Here is a 13,591-nt window from a genome sequence, read left to right as displayed (position 1 = left end):
CGAATGACAAGTGGTAACACAAATATGCCTTGCCCCATCAATATTTCACATGGCCTTATCCCCCCCCAAACTGATGATCAGGACCGAAGCATTCATTTAACTGGACAGTGCTCTGACATTAAAGAAAATCAGTCGTGACACTTACTGCATTTACTTGGATAAAATGGGTTTGCTTACTCATTCTCAGGCTGTATGATCTAGCCCAGGATTCCAATGACAACCAGAAAGGCAGTGAAATTGCTCAAGTCGCCACAAAACAACATCCCTTCATTAATGTGACAGTGTGTGGGCATTCTCAATATTCCTATCCTGCTCACTTATTAGAGAAGTTGTTCCATTGTAAAGGAGGTGATGGGGTGCTTTGAACGCTGCGCTGGAAAGTAATCAATGAACTTCTTGGAATCTGGGTGAACACAGAGCAGGCTTTCCAATCTCAACATGGACAATCCATGTGGTAAAACTAGCATCACATAATGCCTTATTAGAACTGGCTTCCTACTGTCAGGTTTCAGACACCCCTCCTACAGCCACGCACATCGACTTGAATCTCTAATTGCTGTACTTGGAAGGGTGGACAACAGCAGCTCCTGCTTTAAACCCTGAGCATGTTGCTAGGCAACACCAGGAAACCAACCAGCTGGTTAAGAGACTGCAAGCCTGATGCCGGTGAAGGCCTGATCTAGCAAATGTGTTATGCAAGTACTCACTCCAATTGTGATCTAGTTGCTGGTTACATGTAGTTTCAAATGCAAACCAATGACAAAACTGTATCTGCAGGGGTCAATAAAACTACTTTCGAGTCATAAAAGACTGCAGGAGCATCTGCTATATTCAAGTACTTTAGGAATGGTAAAATAGATAAAATTGTGTTATAAATTCATAGGAACTAGTCTCAACAACATATTATAATTGAATAGATTGTGTGAGCCAAAGCCATTTCCTCATTTAAACAAAGTTAAAAGCTGAAGTCATGTATTATGGCTGGAAAGAGCTAAAAGCACATGTTTCTGCTGGTCTCCAATATCAGAATAGCTTGCCATTTACATCACCAAAGGGCAGTTTAGTTCCAAGTGATTTTTTACAGCCAAAGAGGCAATGATAGCTTTTGCACCATCTGAATGGGTGTGGAGCAGTTTATGACCTCTAGCAGTTAATTGCAACTGATTAACAAATGGATCAGCAGAGTCCTGCTATAACAGCTTGAATAATTGATAAAAGTTGAATTCTAAAATGACACGAAAGAAAGCTTAAGATTCTACTGAGAAAGGGGCCACTGCAGTATTCAATTTCCTGTGCTAAGTGGAGTGAGTCGAGCTCACATACAGCAAAGCTATTATCAGCCTCCTGGTCACAAAGACTCCAGGTCGTTGTGGAATCATTACAGAGTTGTCAAGATGAAAAAATGGCCTGGTCTTTCCAAACTGCTTTCTGCAGTGACGTGTGATAAACAGAATTCATGTGCACAATTACATCTTCTAATGTACGTCACGCAACACTGATGGTTTACATTAGCCAAGTCTTAGCAGTGGGTTTTAGGCCCCATTTTACAAGTGTGAAGTTAAGATTGTCCTTAGTCTCTGTGTTTAAATATGCCACTGTGCTGCATTGAAAAGATATGTATATTAATAAGAAACATCTGCTACAAATCAAGGATTACTGTATATCCCAGTAGCTCTTCAATTCAGAGCGTAGACTAATTTTTCCACATTTTAGGCCTGCTTTTCAGTCACATGTGTGAACGGGCAAAGCTGCCTTAAACCGCAAAAGTGAACGGGGTTGCAGACCTAAATATGCGCCGGCCGCCTTGGGTCAGCACAGTAGTGTGAATGGGGTCTATGACTTTTCAAGCCAAGTTGAAAGTTTATATTGTCAAGGGATTTCAACAAAATGAAGTATGTCCCAGGATTTAGAATTGAAGTGAAGCAAGGGGAAGCTGAAAGTCTGGTAAAGGCAAATGTTTTTTGTTTTTTTTTTAAAGTTTGGCAGGGATGGGGTGTGTTGATTGAATGATTAATGGTCAAATCAACCCCTCAGCCACATGCTATATAAAGCCCAACTTCTCCTTGTTAGGGGAGATGAGTATGGAGAGAAGCCATGAGAAGTGAGTTTTTGTTTGTGCTATTTATTTGTGTCAGCCTGGACAGTTTTGGTTAGGTTTTGTTTCAACAGTTTATTTTGGTCACTGTGCCTTTCTTTGTGTTTTGTTTCTTAAAAGTGGGCAATAGCACTTAAAACCTAGTCTCTCTCCCTGGCAGTGACACTATGCAAAGCACCTTAATATCATGTCCACATGTATTCCATTTTTACCATGTTCCATTCACATCTGATAGGACTTTTTGAATAGCACCAATATCAGCAATAGTTTGATTGTTCTGAAACCCATTCCAATGCAGATTGTTAAATAGTCCAAATTTATGACCAAATGTCAGAGTTAAATGACATTAAAACTACAAAACTGAAAGCATGTGTACAGTACCTCATGAAATAAGAAATACAAAAAACGAAAATAAAGTGATAATGCAACACCATGAAAACTGTACTAGTACTGTAGTAAGGATTTCCCTGAAAACTAATATTAAAATAAAAAGGTATAATAATATAGAATAAATACTCATTTTTGATTTGCCTGCCTCTATCAATGTTGGCAGTAATGTAGTGTATGAAACTCAGTCCAAAAATCCAACTGACTGAAGTGTGGATAGCAGGGAGGATAGTGACAATATACAAGCCATTTCCATGCTAATCTTTCCCCAGGGAGTCTATCTGGAAACAGGAATTTAAAAAATGGCTGTTGTCTATTGTGGCCACTTTTGCAGCTAAACAAGCAGAAAATAAAACAAGTATTGGGGCTGCTACGGTGGAAGTGACTGTTATAAAGTCAAATTAGAACAAAGCGATAGAGGAAGACCAAATACATTTAAGCAATGTAACATACTAATAAATGAACAAGTATGTTATGTTATATTACTAATAACGTCTACCTGACTGGATTTGGCGACACTTTTAATTAGTTGATGCAGGTCGAGCAGGTGCAACATTAGCAAAGACAGTCAAGTTGGCCAGACTGCTTCAAGACAAATCGGTCATAAGAGGAGTAGCAGATCACCATGACCGATATCTACTGTACAGTATGTGTAAATAAAATTCATTATGACACAGCAAGACAGACATTGATACTCTCAATAACTTGTGTTAAAGAATGCCCCCTTGACAAGTACAATTTAAGCAAAAAAAAAAAAAAAAAACAACTGTGAGCTGTCAGAGTCAGCACTGACACCTGACAAACGCAATGAATGAAAAACACTTTCATTTACTATCAAAGGGAGACATTTTAAGTAACAGTATTATTTCTGTATTAGTCAGATTCTATGTCTGACGCTACGAGGCCAGAAATTAAATAGAACATCAGCTTTGAAAGAGAGTTGCTGCAAAAATAGGTTGACGTGGGCTAAAACAGCTTACCACATACATCATTCGACTGGCATACAGGGGTCTGATACAGTTTCTAAACATACCACATCCCGATATTCAGAGGTTATATTTAGCTGTAGAACAGTAGGCCAAAACACAGCACAAAAACATGCACCGAGGCGCTATTTAAGAGACAATTCCTTTACATACAGCGTCATTAGACATATTCATTTAAGGAAGGAAACTGTACTCTGATTTACATGCCACAGCACCAACCAAATGTAAACACCCAAGTTTAAAGCAAAGTGGGCCATACATTGTATAAGCCAATTGTAAAAATAAACTACTTCCACTTATTTCATAAGATAACTGTTGAAATGTGTAGCCTAGGGCTTTGTGCATGGTTCAAGTCCTGCTTCCAGCCAATGAGTTCTTTAAAAGATCATTAAAAGATCCTAACACTACAGCTTGGATGTCCAGAAATCTCTTAAATCCACACTGTACCATGAAACCCACCATCTTGAATTGATTGGAGGCTATTTTGATACACACAATACGATGCTCAAAAGGGAAGTGGATGGCTTTGCCATTCAAGCTTGAAATGGGAGTAAAGAGGGTGGATGCTAATAAACCATTTTACCAAGACGATTAACTCTTTACCTTGTGCCAAGACAAGATTCAAACAAGACAAAGATCAGGGTACTTGCCTCATCATTGGTTCTTTATGAACAAAAGACGTAGAATATCAATCAGTTTGGATTTCAAGGTGTCAACAATGTAGAACAATATTATGTAAAAAGGAGGCGAATGCTTCATTTTCTCTTCCTAGATGGAATACCAAAAGATGCAGGTTGTACCGCAAGGTCCCTGTAATAAGAAGCCTGATACAAAACACAAGGAGGTACTGCACTTCTACTAAAGTCAATGAAGTTAATTCCTTAACCCAGCACTGTTGGGGACTTGAACACACTTGACCCCAGTGCATACAGACATGAATACTATTAAACTCCAGGGTTTTATAATGTGGAGCTAATGAAATCATACTTGAACAAGTTTGTGTAAAAGGCACATTTCAGCTGCTAATCTAATCTGGTTGAGCTTTAAAATGTAACTGAACTGACCGAGATCAACCATAATAAATTGGTAACAAAGCTGTTGTGTTGCAGCAGGGATGCCAATTCACACATTTCTCTCCCACTGTCAATTTCTGTGCTAATGCATATACTACTAACGATTACCTGTTCAAATCACCCCAGATCAAAAGGAACAACATGTACTACAGTACGCTCTCTCTACCCCCTCCCCTCACTCAAAGAGACTTTTGGGGCAGGTCTAGTTACAGTCGACTTATTTTATACAAAACAAATGACTGCCTAAACTGAAGATGGAATACCAAATAATGCAACAGCAGGCCCTTGTAAAGGTTAGTAAACTACAATTTACAATACTTTTAAAAGATAAATGCCCTGGTCAAAGCTCATCTGGAACTGCATTGGGGATACTGGTGAACACAGCATGAATCCATCCCCACACCAAAAAGAACCCTTACAAAGTAAACTAAGGAGTGAACCCTTAACACTGAACTTGTTACATCCAGAACAGAGCTTGCTTACAATACTCGTCTCCTTGGTCTCTCCATTGGAACCGGCTCTTCATCTTCCCAGTGGATTTCTGTGGGATTTTAAAAAACTTCCACAGGCTGTAAAAATATTTTTCCTACATATGACCTCGCTCAACGATTCATCAGTCAAGTATTTTGTTATATGCTGTTGCTTGCCTTATGTGACTGCTTATATTATATTATATTATATTACATTTCTTATTAAATTACAAAGTTCCTTTTGAAAAGTGCAACGTTTTATTGCGTAAAAATCTCCTCCCCAGTTAGTCAGGAGCCGCTACTGCTACAGGCTCAGCAAACATGATTTGCAGTGCTATTCAGCAACAGAGAACACATACTTTCTTGTCCTCCAGTATGTGGCTCCAAGAATGACCTCACTTGCCCCACTGTCTATTGTAAGCACATCGCTTTGGAATCTCAGTGAAAAGAAGAGGACTTTTTGAAAACACAAAACAATTCATTGAAAACACAAAACAAATCATTGAAAATAGTGAGTCTTCATAAAGTAGAAGTGCAGATGGGGGACACCTGAGTTGGATGTTTAATATGTACAATACATCAACACATACCAGCGAGGCATGATATATACATGTGTGTGTGTGTAGATCCTCTTGCTAGATGTGTTAAGATTGAAAACAGTCTTCACTGCAGCACCTGAATCACTAGAGTGAGTTTTAACTCACCTTTTAAGAGTGTATCCATAATAAAAAGCATAGCAAGCGTTAAAGCATGGTAACGCACAGGTACAGTTAGCACTCTAAAGCACTGAGTGAGAGGTTTGTTAAAGCATATTACAAATATGGCAAACCAGGGTAAAACTATGGTAAATGCATAGTACAACCATGGGAAAAGTGCAAAAATACTGTTATAAGGTTACAGTAGTTACCAGAATACAGAGACTTTTCATCAATCGTGCTTTCTTTAAAATATCTGCATATTTCTAATAAGGCCTACTTTCTCTTAGCAGAAGACAAGGGAGCCGTGATAATATTACAACCTAATACTGTTGACCCAAGTGATTTTACTCTCTTTTTTTTCTTTAAGGAGTCTTATATACCCCCAGTTTAAGAGATCTTCAGCCACACAACGGTACAACTACTACTGAGCAGTTGAGCAACGTTAGGCATTGGATTAAATCACAGGTGCTTCATAACCGAGACAAAGAACCGGAGAGTTGACTCTCTCTGACCGTATTTTAATGCAGAGAATAAATCACTCAAGATATAAATCAGTTGGGACAAACTACGCTGCAAAAGCAAATGGCAGAGAAGTAAAACGAGGTTACGAATTCCAACGGCCCAGTTGTAACTCCTAGTTGTATTTATAAACAGACATTTTACTCCTGAAAAGTTACTAAACTTTGTTATTTATATATTTGTTTTTATTAAATGCCTTTTCAGTGATAGGAGAAAGGATTGAACCAATTCGCTCTTATCTATCGCATAATAAGTGCTCCCCCTGGACTAGTCTACACCTTTTCGCTTCTACAGCAAAAGCAAGCGAGACACCACTGCTGCTAGCTAGTGTATTCATTCACAAAAAGAGAGAAAAGAAAATGACAGAACCTTGCTTGGGAGTTATTTCTGGAAGCAAATTAGCTGGATGTCCGCAACAAATTTCCCTGAAATGAGAATGTGCCTGCTGTGCAAATCTCTCCCTGCATAGATGATTTTGCTAATGAAAGAGACACTTGCTTTGTTGCAGACACCTGCAGGGCTACCGTCTAACATGCAGACTAATGCCTCAAAGAGACTGGGAGTCCTCATCCAGTTACTGTGGCTGTGCTAATAAGAACAAAGTGGAGCAGGTTTGCCATTTCAGAAACCGATTTGGGCTCAGGTACTAATGTACTGTGTATTTTCAGTCTATTTCCTGATAATGCCTTTATCAAACACACACTTAAAATGTCCTTAGTCCCTAGAAGAGGATGCTTATCTTGTCCCTTAAAAAAGGAGTACAGTAAGTGGCTTCAAAATAACTTATTTTTTTGTTTGTTTTATGAATTTTCCATGACTAGCAACAAGGTGTATTTTATATAAAATGTTGTCAATATTAAATTTAACAACTTCTTGGCATGCCTTTCCTGAAAAAGCATATTCCAAATGACACATCCCAGCACTGATGAAAATGCTTGCCGCAGATTGTAAAAACACACATTTTCGCTTATTTTCTTCATTTCTTATCTAAGTAGCGGGGTTCCAAAAAAATATAGCATTACACGTCCACACGTGTTGCTACAACTGTTTAAATAATAAATGTACGTGTAATTTTTCTTTTCATTGTTAACATCCTGACAACTTTTTACACGTATAACAAAAAAATATAGCATTACACATCTACACGTGTTGCTACAACTGTTTAAATAATGTACCTGTAATTTTTCTTTTCATTTCAAAATGGCTGCTCTAGTGCACTGAAAGTGTAAGAAATATTGCCCAAATTGTCACAGCAATAACAATCTATGATGTGGTATGACAAAGAAAAGCCAGAAAACTTAAAATAAAAAAATTAATAAATAAAAAAAAACTCTTACTCAAGTGATTTAGAAGACAGATCTCAAACCCCAGTGCACCAGCAGCCATTTGGAAAAAAGGTTCGAAACAGACTGTAAAGTGTAAAAAGTTGTCAGGATGTTAAGAAAATAAAAAACACAGGTACATTTAAACAGTTGTAGCAACTACATTTTTCGGAACCCCGCTACTTACTCTAAGCTTGGTTTATTTCATTAGGCTCTGCGCAGGCTTGTTTAAATTGGGAGTGATTTTCCTGTGCAACACAATTTGCAACTTGTGATGAGCAAACCATGAACATGTGCTCTCCCACTCTACCTCTGTATAATTGAAGCACTTCTGTGCAGGTTTCAGAGGATACAGGATTGACATATCTGCTAAAATACACCTGCAAAGGCAAAAGAATTGTACACCCACGTCTCGATCTTACCATAGCGAGTTTCAAAGTTTTACTCACATTTTAGAGGCAACAGAACAGGGTAAACCCTCTCACAATTATGATAAGAGTGACAAGCACCCTTCAAAACATATTGAATAACTCCTCTTCCCTTAAACCAGTGCTGTTCGATCACTTGCTTTGAACACACTTCACATGTAAAAGGGTGGCAAAACAAAACAGATTTACAGAAAAAATAACAAGAATAAGCCAGCATTTAGCTTGTTTACCCATATCAAAGGGTTATGGAGTCAAAAAATGTTTTAGATGTCGATTATGTAAAGGACACACGTACAGTTCGAAAGCAGCCTCAGACGTGATTTCAACTGATCCATGAGGATCTTTATAATGTAGGCATTTCAGGAATGAGAAAAAGCAAATGGCACACACCAGACAGTTACTCACCCCTTTGTGAAGAACTCTCCCTTTGGTTTAAGGGCTGCTGAAACTGTATGGACCAAGTATATTCACCGGCTATACACAACCCTTTCTTACTTATTGGAGTCAAAGCATTTATTGTGTAAACATACTGCATTGAATAGACTGATTCACCATAGATAAAGGTTCCTACCTGGCTTCTTAATATTGTTGTCTTAGCTAACTTGTATTTCCTTACAGAGCAAGTGCTCCCACCTCTAGACTAGCCTCTCATGCTCTCCTCTCGCACTCACCCATTGTGGATTGCCTAAGCATATGAATGCCAGTACAGCAAAGGCATTATTTAAATGATCCAGTACCTGAAGTAGGAGATGTAGAGGTTCACTACACCACAAAGCTTATGTACATATTATAGTATCATTAAAAGGTTACACTATATCCCTGTCGCTAGGGTATTTCCCTGAAGGAAATAACAAAAGGGATACAGAGCAGTGCTCCAAATCAGTGTCCATTCATAAATCCTGCCAGGTGGCAATTCTTGAATTGGCATACTTTGTGTTCTGAAGAACTTATCTGCTAGCTTGACAGCTTTATGTGGTACTTGTGGGTCAGTGTGTCAATCCCTTGCTTCATACTGTATGAATTAAGCTCAGTTTATACCCTGATGAAGATGCACTGTCAGTTAAACTAAGGTTTGGCCAATGGAAAGAATACAGTAGAACTGTAGAGTTACGATGCACACTGAGGTTGTGTTGCTTAGTAGTAATAGCTCATTTTCTGCCTTTGACGACAGCGATACTGGCAGGAGCTGTTTTTCCCCCCCTTTTCTTTGACAATTCAAAATACAACAGTGACGCCCACAACTCCCACTGGACTGTAACAAAAGCAGTTTTTCTGCTTTTCAAAGCCCGGAGTCCCTAAAAGGGGAAGCTATAAAAGCGTCACCCCAGTAGAAGGCTGCTGTAATATCCACCAAATTAAATTTGTAATATTCCATGAAAGCAGTCAAAGTAGCAGTTTAATACCCTGCCTTCTTTTACAGCATCCACGTGTTCTGGCTAGACCATCTATTTTAATTGGGTTTGCTCTCCAAAGAATAAAAATAAATCTATTAAAAAAGACAAAACACAACGGATCGGGAATTAGGTTAGGGTTTGTAGGGTTTAAGCTTCTTATCCCTGAAGAAGCTTAGTGTTTTTTGAGAACATTCCTCGACTACGGTATTCGAGATTCTCATTCTTAACCTAGATGTATAAAGAAGCATGCTGCAATCGCACTCAAACTGATATGACCCAAGACATATGAAAAAACATATCAAAACAAACGGCTGTAAAAGGAGCTTAGATTTGCAACACTATTGCACAAGAGACAGCATAATACTGCAAGTCAGAGGGTGTTCTACTGTTGCATCAACTTACATTAGTCATTAATTATTTATTTATATATATATATATATATATATATATATATATATATATATATATATATATATATATATATATATATATATATATATATATATATATATATATTACACACACACACACACACACACACAGTGCCTTGCAAAAGTATTCAGACCCCTGACCAATTCTCTAATATTACTGAATTACAAATGGTACATTGAAATTTCATTCTGTTTGATATTTTATTTTAAAACACTGAAACTCAAAAGCAATTATTGTAAGGTGACATTGGTTTTATGTTGGGAAATATTTTAAAGAAAAATAAAAAACTGAAATATCTTGCTTGCATAAGTATTCAACCCCCACACATTAATATTTGGTAGAGCCACCTTTTGCTGCAATAACAGCTTTAAGTCTTTTGGGGTAAGTATGTACCAGCTTTGCACACAGTGTCGGAGTGATTTTGGTCCATTCTTCTTGGCAGATTTGCTCCAGGTTGTTCAGGTTGGTTGGACGACACTTGTGGACTGCAATTTTAAATAGTGCCACAGATTCTCAATGGGATTGAGATCAGGACTTTGACTGGACCACTGTAGGACATTCACCTTTTTGTTCTTGAGACACTCCAATGTTGCTTTGGCCTTGTGCTTGGGATCATTGTCATGCTGAAAGGTGAGTTTCCTCCCAAGCTTCAGTTTTTTAGCAGACTGAAGCAGGTTCTCTTGCAGTATTTCCCTGTATTTTGCTCCATCCATTCTTCCTTCAATTTTAACAAGATGCCCAGTCCCTGCTGATGAGAAGCATCCCCACAGCATGATGCTGCCACCACCATACTTCACTGTAGGGATGGTGTGTCTTGAGGCATTGAGGTTAGGTTTGCACCACACAGCGCTTTGAGTTTTGGCCAAAAAGCTCCATCTTGGTCTCATCTGACCACAAAACCTTTTCCCACATCACAGCTGGGTCACTCTCATGCTTTCTGGCAAACTCCAGACATGCTTTCAGATGGTACTTTTTGAGTAACGGCTTCTTGCCACCCTCCCATACAGGCCAGTATTATGCAGAGCTCTTGATATGGTTCACTGGTGCACCATTTCTCCACTCCCAGCCACTGAACTCTGTAGCTCTTCACAGTGATTGTTGGCCTCTCTGTGGCTTCTCTCAAGTCTCCTTCTTGTTTGAGCGCTGAGTTTTGAGGGATGGCCTTTTCTTGGCAGTGCCTGGGTGATGTGATGCAGCTTCCACTTCCTGATTATTGATCCAACTGTGCTCACTGGGATATCCAAACACTTGGATATTATTTTGTACCCTTTCCCTAATCTATGGATTTGTATTACTTTATCTCTAACTTCTGTAGAATGCTCTTTGGTCTTCATTTTCCTTCAGATTCACAGCCTGACCAATGATCCTTCAACAGTGGGGTTTTTATCCAGAAAATGTGACAGCAACTTTAATGGTTCACAGGTGTAGGCCAATGGTAAGGTAATTGTGTCCTCGTTAGGGCAATTTCTTTCATCGATGTAAACTGGGAGCTTCCACAGCACAGGGGTTGAATACTGATGCAAGCAAGATATTTCAGTTTTTTATTTTTCTTTAAAATATTTCCCAACATAAAACCAATGTCAACTTATAATAATTGATTTTGAGTTTCAGTGTTTTAAAATAAAATATCAAACAAAACGAAATTTCAGTGTACCATTTGTAATTCAGTAATATGAGAGAATTGGTCAGGGGTCTGAATACTTTTGCAAGGCACTGTATAATATATATATATATATATATATATATATATATATATATATATATATATATATAAATTATGGGTTTCAGTATACTAACCCAAACAGACTATCCTGTCATAAGCAGAACACTCTGGTTTAGGCATGACATTATAAGGACTGGGCATAACAAATCTCCAAGCACAGCACATATTGTTTCCATGCCAACACACACATTGCCATGCATTGCTCAAGGCCAAGTGAGGATCCACCATCAGAATGAAAACAAATGAATACAGGTTTATTTCCTGTTGAAAAATTCATCTTGGAACATTTTTGTACCGTGTTTTAATACAATTCTTATTTAGTAATATGATGTAATATTCATAGACATCACAGTACATCCAAAAAAGACTAGCTCCATTCTCAGTGTACTTTCCTCACCATTCTAGCATTAGGGAACAGTGTGCATCATTCTACGAGAACTTGACCCTGGTTATGTTCAATGCACTTGAGTCATGAATATTCAGCAGTCTTTGACATCAGAAAAGAGACCCTTCCTCTTTGAAAGTTTCACAGCCATGCACCCTCATCACAGTCTTTGAAACCACACATTGAACCACCAACTTGACGCTTAAGACCTGTGCGTCAAGATGAAAGTCCCTTTTTCAAACAAACCTTACTGCTACCTTCCAAAGGGTTGCAAGGTATATCCACAGCAGACTGTTTGATAAGTGTGACAGGCCTACAAAAATGTACAGATATAATAAAAGGGTACCATAGGCATACGGCTAATGTTTGGTAAAAATTAGGACGTTTTTATAACTGCTTAAATTCTGAACATCAACCATAGGCCCAACATAGCTTTATGAAGCCTCTTTCTTTCATTAGAACCCTTCCAAGGCCTATGCAGGACTAGGCAAACATTATTCTCTTACCTTATACACTTGTCCATATGTGCCATTTCCAACAAGCTCTACCAATTCAAAGATGCCAGCAGGGTCCTGAGAAAAACAAAAAAATAATTAGTGTTAGGGGGAGCAGAGAGGGCAATACAATGCAACACAATACAAGAGCTCCAAATTAAAATGCATCCTACAAACAATTAAATACAAAAGAGCGGTACTGTGGTATTGGTGTTATGCTTTAGTGCGAGAGGTCCCGGGTTCACGCCCGCCCTCCGCCTGTGTGTGGATTGCCTTGCCCTGTGTGATGTGTGAGGTTCTCTACAATATAACAAAAACACAGATGCATACTTTCATAGGTTTACTTTGGAAATAACAGGGCATGACAAAGCTGCATGCAATTCTAATTATAATTGTTGCTTTATTTCCTTTCAACAACAGCAGAAAAATATGAAAACATTTCCACTCATCGCCATGCCTGACCAGTTTAAATACCTGGTTTCCTTGAAAGTTAGCAGTTTTAAATACAAAACTACAGGACGACCAGATTTAAATTGGACATGCTTATTTTACAGGGCAAAGAGTATTACCTTGCTTATTATGACAATTTAGGGTATCAATTTAATATCCTGGCCTTTCAATGGGCCATCCATCTATTAACCTGCATACGCAAGTGTATTACATGGAATCAGCTGCCCTGCGTAAGAGGTGGACAGCTCCTTGTTTGTGCCGACACCTTTCTGGAAGTCACTGCACTGCATGCGTACCAAGTACTGTCAACACTTTGGTTCTCTCAGTATCTTCAACCCTCTCTACTCCTGTGTCAATCCATAGGAGGTCAACAGTATACAGTAGGCTGCCTAGTTAAACAGTATTGGTGGTTTGTCAAAACTGAAAGAACAGGATCTCAAAATTGTATACTTCAGTTTGTGTTTGATTTTTTTTTTCTTTCTTTTCCTCCACTCCCTACAGCCAGCATAGTCCTCCAGCAGAAACATAGCTTCACTCAGCTGGTACTGATACTAGGGATGGGAATTTTAAACGTTCAAAACGTATAAACTCTAAAAGAAGTCGTTAAACGCTGAAGAATTTGGTCACGTGACATTTCACCAAACATATATTTTTTAATTTATTAATTTTAGCAATTTATCATCATATACAGTAGTCTGTTGTGTATCCGACTTCTGTGGTGCCACAGTAAGGGCG

General features: G+C 38.4%; 1 protein-coding gene across 7 annotated transcripts in view; it reads right to left on the bottom strand.

Annotated features, from left to right (window-relative positions):
• The window catches only part of LOC117423769 (traf2 and NCK-interacting protein kinase-like), a 135,641-nt gene that overhangs the window by 108,844 nt on the left and 13,206 nt on the right, over positions 1-13,591 (bottom strand). For all 7 annotated transcript variants that reach the window (XM_058990138.1, XM_058990134.1, XM_058990137.1 and 4 more), the window contains one exon: positions 12,419-12,484. In XM_058990138.1, the coding sequence (XP_058846121.1) occupies positions 12,419-12,484 (66 nt within the window). The remainder of the gene's footprint in view (positions 1-12,418; positions 12,485-13,591) is intronic.

Source organism: Acipenser ruthenus, chromosome 17 (genome assembly GCF_902713425.1).
Source record: "Acipenser ruthenus chromosome 17, fAciRut3.2 maternal haplotype, whole genome shotgun sequence".
Classification (NCBI taxonomy): Eukaryota; Metazoa; Chordata; class Actinopteri; order Acipenseriformes; family Acipenseridae; genus Acipenser; species Acipenser ruthenus.
The sequence above is the reverse complement of the archived record's forward strand: the minus strand, read 5'-3'. Positions and strand labels throughout refer to the sequence as shown.